At 42.2% G+C, this 23,347-nt stretch overlaps 1 protein-coding gene across 7 annotated transcripts in view; it reads right to left on the reverse strand.

Annotated features, from left to right (window-relative positions):
- yeats2 (YEATS domain containing 2) overlaps nucleotides 1-23,347 on the reverse strand; it is a 137,722-nt gene that overhangs the window by 25,510 nt on the left and 88,865 nt on the right. For 5 of the 7 annotated variants that reach the window (XM_072572968.1, XM_072572972.1, XM_072572967.1 and 2 more), the window contains exons 17-18: nucleotides 5,743-5,904; nucleotides 3,438-3,556 (exon numbers count right to left, since the gene is read on the reverse strand). In XM_072572968.1, coding sequence (XP_072429069.1) covers nucleotides 3,438-3,556; nucleotides 5,743-5,904 — 281 coding nt within the window. The remainder of the gene's footprint in view (nucleotides 1-3,437; nucleotides 3,557-5,742; nucleotides 5,905-23,347) is intronic. The other 2 variants (XM_072572969.1, XM_072572973.1) reach the window with 1 other exon arrangement.

Raw genomic sequence — 23,347 nt, forward strand, 5'->3', positions numbered from 1 at the left:
CTGTAACTGTATCTGCATCCAACAGTTACGCTGGCAGTTCATTCCACACCAAATCACACTGTGTAAAAATGTTGCCCCTCATGCCTTTTTAAAATCTTTCTCCTCCCACCTTAAAAATACATCCCCGAGCTTTGAACTCCCCCACTCTACGGAAAAAAAAACCCTTGCCATTCTGCTTATTTATGACCCTCATGAATTTACAAACCTCAATAAAGAATTTATAACCCCTCAACCTCCTATGTTCCAGTGAGCAAATTCCCTGCCTTTTCAGTCTATTGTTACATCTCAATCCTCCATTTCTGGCAACATTCAGGCAGATCTTTTCTGAACCCTCTCCAGTTTAATAATATCCTTCCTATGACATGGCAACCAAAATGCACATAGTATTCTAGAAGAGGCCTCATCAATGTCCTCTATAACCTGAAGATGACATCCCAACTCCTATATTCAAAGGTCTGAGCAATGAAGGCAAGCATACTAAATGCCTTCTTAATCACCCTGTCTACCTGTGATGCAAATTTCAAAGAATTATATACCTGAGCTCCTAGGTCTCTCTAATCTACAACACTACCTATACCCCTTCTATTAATTGTATAAGTGTGGTCCTTGTTTGTATTACCAAATTGCAATACCTCACATTTATCCAAATTAAACTCCATTTGCCCATTGACCCAATTGATCAAGATCTCTTTGTAATCTTAGATAACCTTCTTCTCTATGCCACCGACCTTGGTGTCAATTGCAAACTTATGAACCATGCCTCTTATAGTATGACAAACAAAAGTGGGTCGATCTCTGAGGAACACCGCTGGTCACAGGCCTCCAGTCTGAAAAAGAACTCTCCACCACCATTTTCTGTCTCCAATCATTAAGCCAAATTTCTATCGAATTGGCAAGCTTCCCCTGAATGCCATATGATCTAACTTTATTAGTTTGGAACTGCAGAGCCTGCAGTGGTTCAGCAGAGAAACTTAACAGGAGTTGAATGTCATTCTTTCAAAATAATGATTAGCTTTAATAATGTAGAGAGGGAAACTGTTTCTTCTGGCAGGATAGTTGGTACTTGGAAGATATAGGTTTGTTGTAATTGGCAGAGCAATCAGAGAAAAGATTATTTGTTTTTAAACACTGCCAGAAATGGAGATAAGAATTACAAAACCTTTCAGAGGGAACTGAATATATAATTGGAAAAGAAAATATTTCAGAGGTGTGATGAAGAAACAGGTTTAAATACAAGTTCTTTTAAAGAGCTGGCACTGAGATGATGGGACAAATTGCCTCCTTCTGTGCTGTAAGATTTTATGGAAAGCTATTGCTTTAGTGTACATTCCCTTAGGTATATATTATCAGTCAATCACATGCAAAGCAAAGTTGGATCTGCTTAGAAAAATTATTATACAGTGAAGTACACTGCCCAGCCAAGGTTGTGTTAAGTTCATTTGAGTGAGGCATTGTTATGGTGATACCTTGTTCTGTGGAGGAAAAAGTCTGTGTCTTCTTTTGGCAATTTTCATAAAATCCAAAGTAAAACTTGCATATTCTGAAAAGGTTGTGATTTAGGTTCCGAGCAAGTACCTTCGTTCACAGAAACTCCAGTGTGATCTGGGGTTGCTTTGGAGGTAAATGTTAAGAAGCAACACATAAATAGACAGCAAATTGGGAAATTGAATTACTGCTGGTCTCAAAGCCTGCAGGTCATAACAGATTCTGCTGGAAAGCAGGGTGAGGACTCTTGAGGATAAAGTAGGGGCTGTGTTACTATGTGCGATACAGTTGGAAAGGTCAGAGACCTGAAAACAGGGAGAATAGGACTTGTGGACTGGAAAGGACTCACCACTGCTGCCATTTCAGCTTTGCCAAAGACAGAAATATTGTTTAAAGGGGTTGAAGAGGAGAATCTCTGGAAATTCCTGTAACTATGAGTGTATCAATTTCTGAAAATGTGCATTTTAAGTGTAATTTATTTAATGATTAATGCTTGAAGTGTACTTAATTTTGTTCATTTTGCAGTAGAAGTTTTAAGAGGTGATTTTTTAAAAATATAGAACATAGAACATATTTTTGGCTTTCTTCCACTGGCAAAATCAGGAATCTTTCCTTTCTTTGGTGTCTATGGGGAACATAACACCAGGAAACATAGGAACAGCTCCTCAATCTATTCAACTACATACTGACTGATCTGTACCTCAAGTCCATTTATTTTATATCCTTTGACTTGAAAACTACCATCATCCTTGAATACACAGGTTTTTTTTGTAGGCAAGTATTTTGAATTTTCACTACACTTTTAGTGAAAAAATGCATCCAGAATGCCTATTAAATAGTCTAACTCTAAACTTTACTGAAAAAGGAAATAGGTCCTCTATTACATCTTTCCAACATTTCCAACACCGCAATTAGACCATGCTTTAACCTCCTGAAGTCAAGGGAATACAAATGAAATTTAGGACACCTGTCTTCATAATCTAATCTCAAACCCTGGTATCATTCTCTGTACACCATTCACAATGTGCCAGTTTCATCAGTCCACCAGATTTGGCAATGCCTTGAAGCCTATTCCTCCAATTCTACCATTACAGTGGAGCTGATGAAGCAGAAATATACCAGAATGATTGGACACAGATTGAAAAGCAGCACTGTGATGTGCAAATTTTTGATGAGCTTTCATTGTAGAGTAAGTCCCAGAGCATCTTCACTCAAGGGTACCTGCGTGACACTGCTGATTTAAAGATGATGTATATGGTCACCTTGCTGAGTGAAGCTGAATCAGAGCATTTTTACACAGTAACTTGACTGATCCTGTTCCAAATTCAGTTCACCTAAGGACTTCTATGAGAGAGAGAGAGAGAGAGAGAGAGAGAGAAAGAGAGAGAGAGAGGATGAGAAACAGAGAGAAAGAGAGAGAGAGAGAGAGAGAGATTGAAACAGAATGACACAGATAAAACCATAGATAGAGAGAATGAAATAGAGATAGGAAGATGTGAATCGAGATAGAGAGCAATAGAAAGTGAAAGACAGAAAGGTATAGGTATAATAGAAAGTAGTCTATTTAGGCTAGATTCCAACAAAGGAACCAAACTTAAAACTCTCTTTTAAATCACAGCCCACAGCAGAAATTCACTGGCAACATTGCACAAGCAGTGTTTGAAGTACCGTCTAAGTAGTAACAGTTTCAGGTAATTATAAAAAAATGGGATTAACAGATTTATATCAGGTAAGGATTTTAAGGTTTGCAGAAGACCAAGAATCAATATTTAATGGTCTACATTCTGAATGGTCTACTCCCATTCTGATGTTATCAATCAATCCACCCACCAATAGTAGTTTTATGAAAATGGACCTTTTTTTATCATTTGTTCACTTACTCCGTCTTGACCAATGAGAAACAGCAAACCAGGTAATTGGACATTAATGTATGAACGCATCCTGGGACTGACCTGTGGCGTTTGCTTAAGAATGTACGATGTGTAACCCAGCTGCTGGGGTAATCCACTAACTACTGTTCCCTGGATGCTGCCAGTCGTGCCCGTTGATGCTCCCTGCACTTGCTGTGCTGCTAAAAGAACACAGTCCACAAAAACATGGCATGAATTAAAAAGTGATGACTACAGCGCAGAAATTGGCCAATACATGTCCTCATGTGTAGTGACACCAGTGATACTGGATGTGAATGTGGTTGGTACTGGGGCAATAATAAGACTATGCACAGAGAAGTGGGGGATGAGGCAGCAGGTGAATGTGTGCTGTGTATTTCTGTGCCATCAACCCGAGTAGTGCGGCTATGGCTGGCAAGAACGAAAGGCAGCAATGTTTCATTTACACAGAGGTGATGGGGTAATTCACGCCTGAAGCTCCTAAAATACGCATGAAAAGTTAAATCACAGGGATGTTTCCATTTCCCCAAACACGGGAGAGACTGAATCTGTGAGAAGCTGCTCCTCCAATCATATACTTTCTCCACCAATCGCAGATTCCCTCTCTCCCACTCTTGTTGCTCCTCCAGAGGCAGAACCTGTGATGGAGGAGCAATAAGGAAGGGAGAAAGGATCCTGTCTTTGGATCAGTTGGAGGAGTAAACTCTGGTTGTTCTTGGGGCTATCGAGCAGGGGAGCCACGTAGGCTGGAGCAGTAAGATATCCATCTCTATTTTCAGAGAGGTGATCTCATTCAAATGTACAAAATACTCAGGGATTGATAGGGTGGACACAGATAAGATGGTTCTCCTAGTTGGGGAGTCTAGAACCAGGGGCACAATTAAAAAATAAGGGGGCTGCCACTTAGGACTGAGATGAGGAGAACTTTATGTTCACTCATAGAGTTGTGAATCTGGAATTTGCTACCTCAGAGAACTGTGTAAGCTCAGACTTTCTGTACGTTTAAGGGAGACATTGATAGACTTCTGATTACCAACGGGAGAAAAGGTCATGATAGTGAGGGTAGAAGGTATTGAGGTGTTCCATCAGCCATAACTGTATTAAATGGCAGAGCAGGCTCAATGGACTGAATGGCCTAATCCTTTCCCAACAGAAGTACCCACTAGGACATGGTGTCAGCTACAGTGGGGTTGGAGTGTGGGGGTGGGAGGGAGAATCAGAGCCTTTGTGTTGGCCAGAAGAGTGAGTCAGGAGTGAGAAGCATGTGTTGTATGATACACTAATAACTAAGTAGGTACCATAACATTTCACAGTTCATACATTTCATCTATCACTGACCAAGTTTGTAACCACTCATAACATTCAACATGCTGGCAACTGAGGGAAGGACACACTGCACCTTTTACAATGCACACAATAGGGAAACAATAGGATGGCGGACACCGGAATTACTTTGAATTGAGGCACCAATATAAAGAGGTGCATAATTTGTAAATTGCTTACCTAAAATGCAATTTTTTACAAGGTTTTCAGAAAGCAATTTGCAAATCATATTTTTCCTATTTATGATGATAGTTATTGGAAAGTCTGTATTAAGATTACATCATTTTTACAGAAAACATGCATTTAACTATTCATATTGGCAAATATATAAAAAAGCATGGAGATCTATTTCATAAAACATTATAAAAATTATTTTAGAATAACTTACGAAAAACAACTCATTTATAGGTTCTACGTCAAAGAAATTAGGAACGTATGTACACAATCTCTTTTTTAGGCTATTGTGTGCGCGCATTGGCAGTAAGGCTTCATGTGGTAATTTGCAGGGAGTGGAGCAGCACATAATGAGTGGTGGCAGTAAGGATGTGAGCACTGGAGGAGAGGACAGTATTAATTCTGCATGACTGTGTGTGTTGTGAGGAGGGAGTGAGAGAGCCCAAGTTTATAATCTCTGTGTTTCAAACTATTTGGGACTCAATTTTGGTGTGAACATGACTATGCACAGACAGGCACTGGACCTGCAGTATTTAATCTGATGGATAACTGGAATACATTTTACAGATGACCAAGGTCAAGGTTTCTATTTGGACTAGAATAAATGGAAAAGATCTGATTTATTGATTAGTGGCACACTGTAACACACATCATAAATCAACTACACAAACAGAGGAGACACAGTCAATATTGTCAGTAATGACAACAACCCTCCACTGCAAATTCTAATAATCTTTACTTTTTTCTATTTGACCCCTGGTCAGAGCAGAGACTGAATCTGATCTAGGGCCCCACACGTCTCCCTAGAGAGTCAAATGGTGACCTGAGCCTCTACAGCCAAACTTAACTGAAATGACCAGAAAGATCTTACCTGCTGGGTTAGCAGCACGAAGGATGGCCCCCTGAGGTATTAACAACAGCTTTCCTTTGCCAGAGGGGTTCTTGCTATTGGTTGTTAGGTAGAGTTTGGTCCCTGGGGGAAGATTGGCCAGGTTGGCTAAGTTGGTGGCTGGAAGCTGTAGCGTTGCCATAACTGATGGGTAAAAGAACAAAACATGAGACAAGACACAGATAACCTTCAGCACTTTGCACATCTATCATTTGCATCTGAGCATTGTGTTTAGCTGCTTTTCAGATTGGGAGGTGAGCCTCAACTAACACGATCAAATGCACTGGGACCACTGACTGAAGAATTATGATGGCCTCAGATTCTACTACGTTTCTGATGATGTCCTGTTTTCGAGTTTTATACAACACCAAAATGCTCTTTTAATGGCTGTGCTAATAGATAATTAAAATTTGCTACAGTGTTCCCAATTGTGTGTCATCCAGCACAGAAATACTACCCACGTCTCTCGGACAACCACTGTTTGTCAACAGCAATAGTTGGGATGTGAGGAAATTACATGGCTCAATTAGTAGTGCTTTCATCTAAGTTACAAATTAGTTCAGGTCCCACTCCAGGAGTTGAGCATAATGATCAAGGCTAACAGACAGTGTGGTCCATATGGAGCGCTGGTGTATTGAGGTGCTGAGGCTTGAATGAAAAATTAAATTGAATTCTCAAGTATGCTATAAGCAGAATATGAAAGATCCCATAAAGCTGTTCCAAAGGAAAGCAAAAAAGTTATTTCTTCTGCCCTGGCCAATACTTATCCCTCAATCAACATCACAAAAGCAGATTATCTGGTCCTTATGCCACCACTGTTTGCGGGGGCTGGCAGTGTGCAAATTGGCTTCTGCATTTTATCACATTACAACAGGAGCTACACATCAATAATATTTCATTGACCATTGACCAGGCACTACATTAATGCAAATCTGTCTTTTTGTAAGCTCAACAATACAAACTGGCTAGGTTGGCCAAATACTACCTCAGATATTCATATAGCGAAGTGGCTGTGCTCTTTTTAAACCATAATTTGTCCTTTATTCCATTTGGTAAATATTCACATTCTCCAATTTGATTTCTGTTGAGATCTCACTCTCAAGACATCCACAGTTCTCTCTCTCTCTCATTTTTTCCAAGGTACCAAAGGTAAGGAACTGGTTGTGAGGAACAACTGATGGCGAGTTCTTCCCTTTTTGCCCTCTAGCTCTGCATGCTCAGGGAACTCTGCATTCCTCCAATTCTGACATCTTGGGCTTCCCCAATTTATTTTAGTGACTGTTCCTTCAGTGGACTAAGACTCTGAGATATGGAGTTCCATTCCCAAATGCCTAAATCCTCTTTCTCTCATCCGCTAATATACTCCTTAAACTTACTACAGGTAGCAATTTTCATCGCACATCTACACTGAGGGTGTTGTCTCTTTATTCACACAATTTCATTCTCCAGCAACATGTCTAAGTAGCTATACTTCACTGCTAAGTTAAGTCAACAGACTGTTTTACTTGCAAGTAAAACCAACTCTCCTGTTGGTCACCTGTCAAACATTTTCATCTTCTGGAAAGAGTTCCTAGGTGGCAGTAGAGAAAGAGAAATCTGGATGATATTCCTTCTTATTTACTGAAGAACTCCACAATAGATTTCCAGTTGCCCCAGTAATGATACCAGCTAGGCTCAGCAGCAGCTGTCACCACTGATTCGAAAGTGTCATTGGCTCAAGCCTCCATTCAGCACATAAATCAAGCTGACACTGCAGTGCAGCACTTAACATATGTCAGACTGTCAGAGGTCCTGGCTTTCAGACTGGAAATTAGCCTAAGGCCCATCTGTCCTCTCAAGCATAAAAGATTCAACAGTGTGACTCAAAGATAAGTTGGAGAATTTGCCCTGGGGTCTTGGTCAACAATTATCTCTCAAAGTTCAACAGTAATGGAGATTATTTATCTCATGGCTGTTTGTGAAATCTTGCAAAGTACAAACTAACCACTAGGCTTCCTATACTGCAACAAGTGACGACACTTCAGTCATACTTCATTGGATGTGAAATGACTTTGTACATCTATGATACAATATAAATACAAATGATTTTCTTTCTAAATTAGCTCAGACCAAAGATTGAAACTTGAAGAGCTTTCCTGGTCAACATGGACTATCATACTGGGTGCAAGGTAAACAGGATACAGTGTGCCTGCTGAAGAAAGCAACAGAGAGAAATGGAATGCACCCGGCATTAGTTTCAGTGGGTGCTTATGCTACTTGAGAGACCACTATAAGGCATCAACATTAATTTTAAGTTAATTTCAACTGAATTTGTTTATGAACTGCCTTGACCTAATGCACCATTGAGTCAATGCAGTTATTCTTTGAAGTGATCATTTAGAAAGGTTTGCAACCTAACGTACTTTGTGGAATTTGCTATATGGTTGTTTGAAAAGAAAAAGCATGCAATTTATTTTAATCTGGTTTAAATAAAACAATAACTGCTGAGTAATTGCTGAAACAATCCCCCAATATGTTGTGAAGCGAACCTGCTATCTCAACATTGATTAAACACAACAATTTGCAAACACCACTTTTCACACTCATCCAAGCTGTTGTAACTTCAGGTCTCGTTTGTGCACTGTATCCAACTCGTTGTCGTGTCTATTGGCAAGGATACAAACATAAGAGGGGTGACAGTCTGAGACAGTGAAGACATTCAGATCAAAGCCTCCTTGTAAATGACAGTACTAACACCTTCTGCTGGAATCTCCTGTTAGATCACAGACTGATTCACATCTCTAACCAGACAGCATTGCCCATGGGAGCCAAAGTAAATTGCAGCAAGAATGAGGTCACATTCTTCTGGAACTGGGTCAACCCAGCCTTTGTTCCATTCACTTTCAGATCAGCCTCCCTTCAAGTGCTTCGGTTATGGTTTGGATGGGGCATAGCATGTGCCAAAAACCAGAAGCAGCATGCAGTCATCATTAAACCAAAACTGGGTATGAGGGAGTGACATGTTTCTTGACAAGTGGGGTGGCGGTTAAGGACATTTGCAACATTGTCCTCATCCTGGTGGCTACTTTGTGTGCAGACCCCAGCAGACAAACACCAATGTCAGCTTGTGCTGAAGCTTGTCCTCAGCAATGGGTCAGGCGACACTGACACAGAGCACCCTATTTAGTTAGGCTATGTTGTACCATCTGTCCCTTGGGAAAACACTTGTGATGAAATACACTGTCAACCACAAGTCTACCCATAATAACCTGCAGGAAAAGAAAATGTTGTATCCTGTCAGATGGTTTCCTTACAAGGAAGTCACTTGCCAGAATGTCTGAATGCCAAAACCTTTAAACAAGCACCAAGAGACAGAGTCTGGTGGCACAAACAGCCCGACCTCCTTTCCGTCAGGTAATGTCAGCACCTCTGGAATTTCACCCCACCCAAATGTTGCCTTTGAGGTGGCTGTAGTGGAGAAGATAATATTATCCACATCTTTCTGGGATGTGTCTTTGCATAGCAGCACTAGATAAAGCTGCATTATATTTGTTGAGGTTCATCCCAAACAGTTTTGTAAAGTAACGCAGGACTCTGCGTTCCTGATGAAGGGCTTCTGCCCGAAACGCCAATTTTCCACTCCTCGGATGCTGCCAGATTTGTTGTGCTTTTCCAGCACCCTTCTTCTCTTGACTCTGTGTTCCACGGTCTGTTCCTGGGGATGGAGACCGAGGTAAAGCTCAAATGCAAGTGGGAGGACCAACAACACAGTGAAATAGGCTCTTTGGTTTGCCCAAAACCCTTTGGGGTTCTAGTGGAAGAAGGTGTCCAGGACTACATCAAACTGACATCCAGGACAATGTACTGAGCAATGTATTAAAGCTTGGGGCATCTGCCATAAAGGAGAAGTGGAAAGAGGTCACCTTCAAAGGCCATAATACATCAAGGGATTGGAAACTGTGAAAACCCCCTCGAGTGTGTGTTTGACATGTGATGAACATTGCAAATATTGACTATAATTGTAAACGTAGTGCGTAACAGACAGTATTGGAAAAAAAACCTGACTTTTTAATGCGCATCATATCATGTCCACTTGAAAAGATCATGTAATGTTTTAGTAAGTTTGGAAATCAATAAACGTTTGGCAAAAAATTGTAGAAGCTGCCTTAAAAGGCTCCTACTTTATTCAATGCACCGTGGCTAAGTACTATTTACTCATGTTTGTTTATGTATTCAGTGGACCATAAGAGGTACAAATTGGTGAATAAACAAAGCTCTCTATGCCAGAAGAAAGGTAGAAGACTGAAGATACATTGCACAGCAACACCGGGATTGATATTCATTTGAACAATTAACAACAATCAAGTCTTGCCAATACAGTGGCTGCATGTTTTAAATGGTAGGGTAACTGTACCATGATCCCTTGGATTTAACAGAATTCCTATGCAATGGACCCATGGAACAGTTCCCTGCCAAGATTAAAACAGAAACATAGAAAGCAGGAATGGGAATCGGCACTGTGAGCCTCTTCTGCCATTCAATATGATCATGACTGGTCCACTATCTCAGTGCCATATACCCCTTTCTCCCCATACCCCTTGAGGCCTTTAAAATCTAAAAATTTCTCTCTCTCTCTCTCTCTCTCTTGAATACATTCAGTGACTTGATCTCCACAGCCTCTATGGTAGAGAATTCCACAGATTCACCACTGAGCGAAGAAACTTTGCTCATCTCTTACTAAATGGTCTGTGCTACATCTTGAGATTGTCTTCCCTAGTTCTAGACTCCCCAGGCAGGAAATAACATTCACTCTGCATCTAAACTTACATTTCATAAGATCCCCTCTCATCTGTATAAACTCTTATGAATGCAGGACCAGCTGAACCGACCATTCTTCACAAGCATTTTTGCCACCCTCTGTATTAGCCACATGAATCTTCGCTCGAGCCCTTCTATGTCAAGTCATTCTTTCTGATGTAGGAAACTAAAACTGTATGTAATACTCCAGATCTGATTTCAACAAGGCCCGGTATAACTGCAGAAAAGCATTCCAACTTCTGTTCACTTTCAATGAATCTGCCTTTCTATTAACATTGACCAAGATCCCCCTCTACATTCATACTTCCCAATACATCACTATAATACTCTTCTGTTTCTCACACTGAAGTGTATAACCGCACATTTTGCCATACTGGGATGCATCTGCCATGCATTTGCTCACTCTCACAATCTATCTAACTCACCTTGAACCCTTCTTTCATCCTCCTCAGTTCACAACTCTACCCAATTTTGAGTCGTCAGCAACCCAAACTTGCAAATGTTACATTTTGTTCCCTCATCCAGTACATTTTTATATATAAATGTGAATAGGTGAGGCCAAAGCACTGATCCCTGCAGTATGCCACTAGTCACTGCCATCACTTGGAAAACAACTCATTTATTCCCACTATTTCCTCTCAATTCATGGCAATATATTACCTCCTACCCCATGTGCCTTAATTTTGTTCACTAACATCTTATGAGACCTTATCAAAATCCTTTGACTATCCAAATACTGCTTCCGCCCTGAGCCCTGATATTGGTGATAGCGGAAGCAGTAATGCAGAAACTTGAACAAACTTCCCTCCCATCCATCCAACCCAAACTTTGAGTCCACTATATGGATAACATTAGTTTTTTTGTTTGTATAGAGCCTTTCAAGTTTGTTAGCTGCTGTTTTAGTGTGCTGGTGGGTTGGTGGGCTACCATCATGCTGAGTAGTCTGGCAGTCATTTCCGAGATGTCTTTGATGCAGGGGAAAATAGCTAGGGTTTCTGGACGTGTTTTGTCTGCTTGTTGGGGTTTGTTGCTGAGAACTCGGCGAACTGGGTTCATTGGTTACCCATTCTTTTTGAATACATTTATAGGTGATTTTCCTCTGCTCTCCATAGTTTCTCTGTGCTGCAGTGTGTGGTGGCTGTTGAAATAATATTCTAATGCAGCTCAGTTTGTGGGTGTTGAGATGATTTCTTCTGTCGTTCAGTATTTGGTCTGTATGTGCTGAGAAAAATAACAAGAAATGACATCACCAACTCAAGGAAACCTAAACACATAAATATAAAGCGGGCCATACCACCAGTGCTTCACCAGAGGCTCACTGAAGATGTTACCTAGTATGGTGATAAAACATCTGAAAACAAACCTTCCAGCTCAGCGAGCAAACTTACACCCAGAACCTCAACCTGAGCTACAAATCTTCTCAAAACTCACTCATGTTTACAGTCAGTTTCTGTATTTCCTGCAATTTTACTCTTATACTACTTTCCCCTTTTGATCAATTTTTGTCCTGTTTTGCTGAAACAGACATTAAATCCCTTTTTAATACAGAGCAATTAGTGTTAAGTCTAGAATGATCAACAAACATATCCCAAACCCACACATAATTATGTTGTATTCTCTGAAAACACTCAGCACGAGTGAATATTCCAGCACCACAGGAAAAGCATAAACAGTAACAATTCACTCATAGCAGATGAATTGAATAGTTATTTTACATCAGTTTCCATGATACAAGAATCATTGCAAGAAATGCTGCAAATCAGAAAATCGATGGGAAGGAGGTGCTCAAAACAGTCACCAAGAAAGTGGTACTAAGCAAACCGTTGTAGCTGTGGTGCTGGCCATTCAAGTGTCCCAATGGACCTAATTTGGGACTTCAAAGAAGTGGCTCATGAGATAGTTGGCACATTGGCTTTAATTTGGGGAATGTTCTATTATATTGTAAATCAGTAAATCTAACTCATTTATTCACAAATTATTGGAGACAAAAAGTGACTACAGGACAGTTAGCTTAATATCTGCCATAGGGAAAATGCCGGAGGCTATTATTAAAAATGTTACACAGCAGGGCACTTGGTTCAAGCTAATCAGGAAGAGTCAACACAATTTTGTGAATGGGAAATCAAGTGTAACCAATTTGTTGGAGCGCTTTGAAGAAACAGCAATGCTGTGAATAAAGAGGAACCAATATAAGTCCTGCACCTAGATTTCCAGAAGACGCTGTAAAACATTGGCACAGAAAGATGATTAGTTCGCTAAAAAGTCAGCTTCCTGGTTGTCAAGATGTAATGAGTGGTCTGCGACAGGGATCAGTGCTGGGACCTCAACTTCAGATAACTAACTTGGATGGAGGGACTATGACTGATATATTTGCTAATGACACAATGATAGTAATAAAAGTATGTTGTAAGGGGGGGGGACATTAAGAGTCTCCAAAAGATCCATATAGGTTTAGTAAGTGGGCCAATCTCTCATAAATGGAGAATAATGGGTAATGATGTGAAATTGTCCATTTTGGGAAGCGGAATAAAAAAGAAACATATTATCTAAATGGTGAGAGATTGCAAAGTCCTGGGATGCAGAGGGATCTGGGTATCTTAGGACATTCATTTCAAAATGTTAGCATGGAGGCGAAACAATAATTAAGAAAGCTAATAGAATGTAATTCTTTATTGCAATGGAAATTGAATAAAAAGTAGCAAGGTTATACTTCCATTATATAGTACATTACTGAGAGTACATCTGGAGTACTGTGTGCAGCATCAGTCACCTTATGTAAGGAAAGATGCATTCGAAAAAGTTCAGACAAGGCTTACCAGAGTAATATCAGGAATGAGCTGGTTGTCTTTTGAGGAAAGGTGGGCAAACTATAAGCTGAAGTTTTAGAAGAGTAAAAGACTCAGTTAAAACAAAAAAGATCCAGGTCTTCATAAGGTGAATGCAGAAAGAGTTCTATCCTTTGGGAGAATCTAGAACCAGGAGTTACTGTTTAAAATACAGGATCACCAATTTAAGGCAGATGAGGAGATCTGATTTTCTCACCTTGCGGGTTGAAAGTTTTTACAAATCTTTCCTTCAAAAGGTGGTCAAGTCTTTGAATGGTTTTAAAACTGAGGTAGACACAGTCTTGATGAGAAAGAGCTGAAAGGTTACTGGGGGCTAAGTGGGAATATGGAGTAATTGGGTCAGCCTTGATTATAATTGAATAGTGCAGCAGGATTGAGGATCACACAGCCTACATCTGCTCCTAATTCACATATGTTCATAATCTAAACTATGACTCTCAGTGCTAGGCTGGGAGTGGAAGTGTGTTTGCTGTCTCACTCACAGAGACCAAGCTGCAGTATGACATTTTTAGCTATGTGCAGTTATCTCGCCATCTAGTGGATACTACAGCTTCTACATCAGATGAACATTGACTCCTTGTTGAATAGAAAAACACTGCGCTTGCATCCCAGAGGCTTTTGCAACAGCTCAAATACATGGAACCACCAATTATAATATTGAGAGGATTGAAATAATATTGTGAGATACTGTATTAACATCATAATTATGAAATTATCTGAAAATCCTGAAAATACTCTGCAGGTGAAGCCATATCTGTGGAGAGAGAAAAGGAGAGTTTAGTTGATGGCCTTTCATTAGTACAGACTGTGAAAAGTCATCAAACTGAAACATTAACTGTTTCTTTCTCCATAGGTGCGTATACCTCCCCAGGTATACATAAGCATTCCCAGCATTTCTTGTTTGCATTCCAACTTTTCCACATCTGCAGTGTTTTGCTTCAACATTAATTTGTTCCATTGTACAGTTGTAGCAGCTGTAGCAATGTTAAGCACACAGCGTCTCCACACATAACCACTGACAGTGATTTATGCTTTGCGATGCAGCTAAGGGTAGAGACAGAATAAATACAAACTGCACAGAGTGAGGGAGATAACATACTTCAGGGAACACAGACATGCTGCTGAAATGCTCGGATTAAATTTAATGCTGAGAAGAGCAATGTGATGTATTTTGGGCACAAAGATGAACTTAGGCAACATGAAGTAAACAGTTCAATTGTAAAGGCAGATGCAGGAACAGAGAGATTGGTGTTTCAAGGATGCAAATCATAAGTGGAAGACCAAGCTGAGAAGGCTTTTGAACCAAAAACACAGGCTCATGAGATGTGTAAACAGACAGTAGAAAATGAAACGTAGGCATGTTTATGTTTTACAAATCGTTGTTAAGGCCTGAGTTGGTTGGCTGTGTCTGATTCTGGGTGTTGCACTTCAGGAAGGATGTGAAACTTCCAAGAGGGAATGTGGTGCAGATTCATAAGAATAGGATGAAGGGCTTCAGTTATCTGAAGAGACCACAGGAGCTGGATTGCCTGCCATGAAGCAGAGAAGGTTAAGTGGACAGCTATTAGAGATGTTCAAAATGATTTAGAATTTTGAAACTAATTTGGGAATTTCTTCCAGCAGCAAATGACTTGATGACCTGGCAAAATCAGGGGGGGTGGAGGGGAAAGTATGCAGGCAGGATTTGTGAACATGGTAAATTACAATCTGGAGGTCACTGCCTGAAAGAGTGCAGAAAAAGTTCCAATGGAGATCTTCAAAGTGGAATTTGATAAACATCCGAGACAGACATTTTACAGAGTGTAGGCAAAGGGCAAAGCAGTGGGAACAATTATGTCACTCTTTCACCACAGCAGAGTAACAATGGGCCAAATGGCCTTTGCTGTTCGAATCTATGAGTTAATCCTACCCTCTTCTGTACCTACACATTTAATCTCTACTATACCAATGTGGGTAGTGCAGGAGTCCCAGAGGTCTTGCCCACTACCAGTTTTACATTCAAGATACTGGAGAGAGTGACGGTGCCTTGGAAAAGTGTAGCAAGAGCCAGGCCCAACGTACTATGGTTGGCCCAGCTGTACAGGAAAGTAGGAAGAAAAGCAGAAGAACAACAGTGATTAGGAATTCTTTAATTAGGGGAATAGACGGGGAGTCCTGCAATCATTAGTGTGACTCCAGGATCGTGTGTTGCTTCCCTGCAGCTGAGGTCAAGAATGTTGCAAACAACTGCAGGACATTTTTCAGTGGATGGGTGGATGAACAGCCAGAGGTTGTTGATACAAATGACATAGGTAAGAAGGCAGAATTGGTGCTATGATCAGAAAACAGAAAAGTGGGTAGAACATCAGCAATGAGGGCCTCAGCAGTAGTAACTTCTGGAGTAATCCCACTGTCACATGCAAGTGAGGAAAGAAATAGGAAGAAAAGACAAATGAATGCGTGCTGGAAAGATGGTGAAGGAGGGAAGGTTTTAGGTTCATGGGACACTGGACTAGCTTGAAGTAGATGGTTCCTGTATAAGTTAGACCGTTTGCATCAGAACACAGATGGGAGGACTACCTTGCAGGTGTTTTAGTCTTGTTGAGGACAAGCACGTTAAACTAACTGTGTGACAGCCTGGTGAGCATATCAGAGAGTAATAAGAGGGGGCAAGAAATGCTGGAAGAGGCAGAAAGCACCAGATCAGAGAATAATAAGCTCATAGTTGGAGTCACAGTAAGGGATAAAGTAATGGAGTCTAAATCAGGGTCACACAGTATGTCGATGCCAACATACGATGTATAGTTAATAAGATTTGGAAGGTTCAGGTGCAGATTGCCATGAGGAGTGATAACACTGTGGCAATAAAGAGACCTGGCTCAAGGAAGGGTGGAACTGGACATTAAATAATCCTAGTTACAAGATGTTCAAAGGAAGAAAAAAAAGACAGGGAAGGAACAAATGGATGAGGGGTACATGTATTGATTGAGCATAGCCATGCAGTGCAGGAGAAAAAGGACGTCTCAGATGATTCAAGAACAGAATGGAATTGCCTTGAACCAAGGAACTACAAAGGTACAGTTAGATTGCTTGGTCTAATCTACAGACCACCAGCTAGTAGGAAGGGTATAGGGGAACAAATCTTCAAGATAAGTACGGAGAGGTGCAAACATCACTGAGCAGTTATAATGGGGACTTTAATTACCAGGATATAGTCTGGATAGGGATAGCATTAAGGGTGGAGAGGGGCAAGCCAGCTTATTAGATTATGTTCAGAAATATTTCTTCTTGAAGTCAATGTCCAGTCCAACAAAAAGACGACGCACTGCTAGGCCTGGCTCTTGGGACTGAAGTGGGGCATGATATACACTATGAGAAAGAAAGACTGGGGACAGATGAAGTTCAATGCGGAGAAGCGTAAGGCGATAGCATCTGGAATGAAGGACATGGAGGTATGGAATAAACTGTACTATTCTAAAGGGTCTGCAGCAACACAGAAACCAGTCTGTGTAAGGGTAAAAGTCATTAAAGATGGTAGGACAGATAGAGACAGCTATTAATACAGCATGCAATATCCCAGACTTGATTCACAGAGGCACAGAATATAAGTGCAAGGGGGTTATGCTGAATTTATCTGAGATTAGTTATACTTCAGCTGGAGTATTTTGTACAGTTTTAGGTGCCACACTTTAGGAAGGATGTGAACGCATTAGAGTGGCTTATGGAACAGGTTTACAAGTTTCCAGGGACGAGAAACGTCAGCTATGAAGATGGATTGGAGAAGGGAACGTTTTCCTTAGAGAGGAGACCATGAAGAGGAGATCTGGTAGAACGTTTTTAAATTGTAAGGAACCTGGACACAGTAGAGAGCATAGACTGTCCCCACTCAATACAGGACCGCTAAGCAGGAAGCACACATTTGAAGTGTGCAAAAGTAGTAAATGAGAGGTGAGGAAAAAAATCTTATTAATAACATACTATTGCTGTTTTTGACCTTTTTATTCCCGGAGTTATGACAGTTTTCACAAGTCCAATATGTAGAAGTAGTTAGAGGATGGAATGCACTATCTGGAAGTGTGGTACAGTCAGGTTCAATTAAGGCATTCAAGAGTTTATTATTTCTATTTATTGCAAGATTACAGGGAAAAGGAGACCGGCATGAACACACATCCTCAGAGAGCTGGAGCAGACACTTTTTAATTCACTTATGGGACATGGGCATTGCATTTCAGACAGCATTTATTGCCCATTCTTAGGTACCCTTAGGTGGTGGTGAGCTACCTTCTTGAACCGCTGCAGTCCACACGCTGCCATTAGAAAGGAAATTTCAGGATTTTTACCCAGCAACATCGTCATCATTGGCAGTCCCTCATTTTTCAGACTGATGCAGCTACTGCAGACTCTGCCACACTTGGGGCAAGTGGTCATGGGAAGGGGCTGGTTGGGGGCGTGGTGTGGCAGCGCACTCCTTTTGCCTGGCTTCCCACTTTTCCTGATGGCAAGTCTCAACATCCTCAGCGTCTTCCTGGATGCTGCTCGTCCACTCTGGATAGTCTTGGGCCAGTGATTCCCAGGTGTCTGTGGGAATGCCACACTTCACCAGTGAGGCCCTTGAGGGTATCCCTGAAGCAATTCCTCTGACCACCTGGGGCTCGCCTGCTGTTTCAAAGCTGGGATTAGAGCACCTGTTTGGGGAGTCTCATGTCAGTCATGTGGACCACATGCCCAGTCCATCACAGCCCATCCAGGGTGGTCAGTTCCTCGATGCTGGGGATGTTGGCCTGATCGAGAATGTTGGTGTTGGTACGTCTGTCTTCCCAGTACATTATACAGCTGTTCTTTCCCAGTAAAGGAACAGCTATATATTCCTAGGTCAGGATAGTAAGTGACTTGGAGGGGAACTTGCAGATGGTGGTGTTCCCATGTATCTGCTTCCTTTGTCCTTCTGGATTCAAGTGGACATGGGTTTAGAAGGGGCTGTCTAAAGATCTATGATGAATCTTTGTAGTGCACCTTCTAGACAGTACGCACTGCTCCTATTAAGCATCAGTGGAGTTGATAACAAAAAAGGGCTGATTAGTCCCTTCTGTATCATAATAATTTTTACCCGATGGACAGTTTCCCTTTGTCACTCTAATCACTCCATTATGACCAGTAGTCATTCTTCTGTATGTTTTGCGGCATCTACAAGAACAGAGGAGGCTACTTTTGCAAGACAAAAGTAAAGATTTAGAGGCACAGGAATTGACAGGTCACTGTCATGTGGGACTGTTTTAATAGCAAAGTAACACTGGCTCAACATTTTGATCAAAGGAGTGGAGAGCGTGTTGTATGATCTTCCTGATCTCATACTTTCAGCGGCTTCACGTAATGTGATGACCATTTAGTCAGTGATTCTCAAGCACCTCCAGCAACTGCTAAAGAAGGCACTAACAATTTGTGGAGGCCTGATGTATAGGCCTATGTGGTTCACTGTGGAGTTAAACTGGCAGTCAGGGCGAGAAAACCACACAATGAGTTCAGTGTGATCTAAATATAACCGTTGAACATGCTTAACAGCAATGACACCATTTTGTAAAACGGCTGCTGTTTGTCAAGGAAGAGAATGAAAAACATTGCCTTTGTTAATGCACAAGTAACTTTAATAATGCAGCCTCTTACTTGTAGAAAAATACTAACATGAATACTGCTCTCATATATATATGAGAGCGGCACGGTGGCACAGTGGGCGGCACGGTGGCACAGTGGTTAGCACTGCTGCCTCACAGCGCCAGAGACCCGGGTTCAATTCCCGCCTCAGGCGACTCTCTGTGTGGAGTTTGCACATTCTCCCAGTGTCTGCGTGGGTTTCCTCCGGGCGCTCCGGTTTCCTCCCACACTCCAAAGATGAATTGGCCATGCTAAATTGCCCGTAGTGTTAGGTAAGGGGTAGATGTAGGGGTATGGGTGGGTTGCGCTTCGGCGGGGCGGTGTGGACATGTTGGGCCGAAGGGCCTGTTTCCACACTGTAAGTAATCTAATCTAATCTAAAAATATGTGTGTGTGTGTGTGTGTGTGTGTATCAACAAAACAAAAATACATTTTACAGAGTACATTTAAAAAATGTTGTTAATGCAGGGACAGAGGGTTATCATGGTGTGTAAGGTAAACTCCCTCATTCCTGTTAAGCGAGCTATATCACATTTTCTCCTTAGTCTCAAAACGCTTTATAACATCTAGCTTCTCTTTCAGTGTTCTCGCCTTGCTTTTGCATTCACCACTTGCAATTTTATCACCAGGGTGCTTCTTGCTAACATTCTCGTCACCTTGCCCCTCCATCATTTTCAAGACAAAAAGGGAAAATCAAGGAGTAGTGCACCTTTCACAGGAAGCTGCTCAATGTATCTCTCTCAGAAAGCTGCTCTCTGTATAGTACCTCTCACAGAAAGGTGCTCGATCAGCAGCTGACATCAGCGCATGTGCAGAACGAAGCGCACAAAACGATCCCCACTGGAATCGTGCTATTGTGAACTGAGGTAAGCGTTCTAAAAACACCGTTCCTTAATTCCTCAGTGATGTTATAAGCAAATTGCACTGCTGGAACATGCATTATCCAAGAACTACCTGTATTACTTTTTCTTTTAATGCACAACAGGTAACCGTAATAATACTAGCCCCTTCTTTACATAATACCAGCCCTGCACATCTGAATAACAGTAATGATATTTCCTCCTTACCTACCAGTAATGAACAAATAATAAGCCCACCTTACAACATACAAATCAAATTATAGACATTCCTTAAAAACATGTGTTTTGAAGCATTTCAATCACCAGGGGGTGGTATTAGCTAATGAAAATCAGACTCCTACATATCCTGACCTTTTCTGTCTGTTGACAAAAGAACTGAATAATCCAATAGAGCTGATCCTGAAGAAACAGGCTCTAGGTCTTATGACTGGCACCATTCCAACAACACCAGTTTAACCACAGCCAAGTTGAAGTGTGTTTACTGCCAGTGACTCTGCAAGAACTGAACGTTTCATGACCTTTAAATTATCTCGACAAAATAAACAAAGAACATGTGCAGAAATGTAAACCTTCTACAGGACAGAATAATGGGGTATCAGACAGCCGCACAGGTCCAGTTATCAGGCTCCTGCTTAACACATTCAAGGACAACTCAATGGTTATTTGCAAATCACTGCCATTTTCCACCACATTAACTAAACAAATGCCTAGAGATGACTGGTTGAACTTACACACTGATGAATGGACTTTGTAGACTATAGATACAAGAATAGTTTCATCTGTCCCCTTCACAAAAATTGCAGCTTTTCACGAGATCACAGATACTCAACATATAGCTCAATGAAAGGTTAAACAGTTAAAGCCCATTCAGCCAATAAAATCTTCTCTCTGCAAACATCAGCTCATAGAATGACCTTCTCATCCACTGAGAAGGATGAAACAGGGTCGTGAGCCTGTGGACTTCTTCACTGCAACTGGCTGTAAAGGCTGGGTCATTAAGTATTTTCAAGGCAGATATATAAACTTTCCAATCATTAAGGGAATCTAGGCTTATGGGATAAGACATGCAAGTGGAGTTGAGCTTTACCAGATAAGTCATGATCTCAGTGAATGGCAAAGCACATTCAATGGGCCAAATGTTGCATATCTGTTCCTATGACTAATGGTCAATCCCCGATCCCTTTTCCCTTCAATTCCTGACAACTCCAGTAAAACAGTCTGATTCAATGCCTCATTATTGATACATTACACAATACAATCAAACAAAAACTGAAGAGTTTAGAACTGTTGGTACTGGGAGCTCACTGGTCAGTGCTGGCGTGGGGAGCTCACTGGTCAGTGCTGCTGCAGGGAGCCCACTGGTCCGTGCTGCTGCAGGGAGCTCACTGGTCAGTGCTGGTGTGGAGAGCTCACTGGTCAGTGCTGCTGCAGGGAGCCCACTGCTCAGTGCTGCTGCAGGGAGCTCAGTGGTCAGTGCTGGTGTGGAGAGCTCACTGGTCAGTGCTGGTGTGGAGAGCTCACTGGTCAGTGCTGGTGTGGAGAGCTCACTGGTCAGTGCTGGTGTGGAGAGCTCACTGGTCAGTGCTGGTGCAGGGAGCCCACTGGTCAGTGCTGGTGCAGGGAGCCCACTGGTCAGTGCTGGTGCAGGGAGCTCAGTGGTCAGTGCTGGTGTGGAGAGCTCACTGGTCAGTGCTGGTGTGGAGAGCTCACTGGTCAGTGCTGGTGTGGAGAGCTCACTGGTCAGTGCTGCTGCAGGGAGCCCACTGGTCAGTGCTGCTGCAGGGAGCTCAGTGGTCAGTGCTGCTGCAGGGAGCTCAGTGGTCAGTGCTGGTGTGGAGAGCTCACTGGTCAGTGCTGGTGTGGAGAGCTCACTGGTCAGTGCTGCTGCAGGGAGCCCACTGGTCAGTGCTGCTGCAGGGAGTCCACTAGTCAGTGCTGCTGCAGGGAGCCCACTAGTCAGTGCTGACACGGGGAGCCCACTGCTCAGTGCTGACACGGGGAGCCCACTGCTCAGTGCTGACACGGGGAGCCCACTGCTCAGTGCTGACACGGGGAGCCCACTGGTCAGCGCTGGTGCAGGGAACCCACTGGTCAGTGCCACTGCCGGGAGCCCACTGGTCAGTGCTGCTGCTGGGAGCCCACTGGTCAGTGCTGGCGCTGGGAGCCCACTGGTCAGTACTGACATGGGGAGCACACTGGTCAGTGCTGACACGGGGAGTTCACTGGTCAGTGCTGCTGCCGGGAGCCCACTGCTCAGTGCTGACACGGGGAGCCCACTGCTCAGTGCTGCTGCAGGGGGCCCACTGCTCCATGTTGGTACAGAAATTGCAGCTGCAAACATCAGTCCTATTCTCAACATTAGACACTGAAATAAAGTAAAATTGTTAAAAGGGATAATGATTTATAAAACAGCAAAAAGTAATTTGGAAAATGCTTGTAGCTAAGGTGACTCTGCAAACGTGTTAAGCCTTGATTTTCTTTGGCAGCATTTCCACATTTCTGCTGAGGGAAGGAGCCTCATGGTATTGGGCTTCCAACTGTCACTCTCAGGAAGCAAAGAGCTGAACATCAATCAAGACACAAAATATGTTTCTTTAGGGAGACAGATGTCCCTGGGCAACTCAGGTTCTCTGCGGTCATCACTGATGACATGCTAAAAATTGTAGTTGTGAGTAAGTAATTCTTCTTAGCAAACCTCAGGATCCTTACCAGGAACTTGCTGTTCCAAGGAATAATGAAAACACAGCAGATAGCCCCGGGTACAACAGGCACCAATGGAAAAACAATAACAAAAATGGTTTCTCAATCTAGCTCAGAGGCAGCAAATGGCAAGTTCCAAATTGGAAGCTGGCTTGTCTCTGCGTGTCGAAACTCAGACAACCACGGCAAAAAAAAATGAGCAGCTGGACAAAAAGAGGCTACATAAAACAACAGCATCGAAACTCCTGTCCATGGACGGTGAATGACTGTACTGGTGAGAAAGCTGTGTGATTGGCAAAGATTTCAGTGGAACCCCAAAGATCATTGGCCATTTACAGTCTCTCCACACTGCCTAACTCGGGGGCAGCAGTGCTGAGGAGTGTAGACTTTTACTGATTCATGAAACATCTCAACAATCCTTCAATTATATCAACTCCGAGTTCAACAGCGAGGTCTAATTTCAGAATGGAACTGCCACAGCAGGACTGCTGCCTCTACAGATACACACTGTCAGGAAATTTCAAAGCAGCTCTTTTATAAGCTGCACTGTAGGAGTTTCTAGAACATTCAGTAAATTCCTATTTGGGATTACAAAAGGAGCTGTGTCACTCAGGTTCACTTGAAACAACAGCTAAGTTTTTTTGCTAAAGCATTTCCAGTACTGACTGCAGCATTAGTGGCAGGTCCTGTCTTTGATGGTACAAACTCACTGAGCAGCAAAGGAGCTTCTTGCTGCATTTCTCCTCTCTCATGTCC

The sequence above is a fragment of the Chiloscyllium punctatum genome, chromosome 6, assembly GCF_047496795.1.
Source record: "Chiloscyllium punctatum isolate Juve2018m chromosome 6, sChiPun1.3, whole genome shotgun sequence".
Lineage (NCBI taxonomy): Eukaryota > Metazoa > Chordata > Chondrichthyes > Orectolobiformes > Hemiscylliidae > Chiloscyllium > Chiloscyllium punctatum.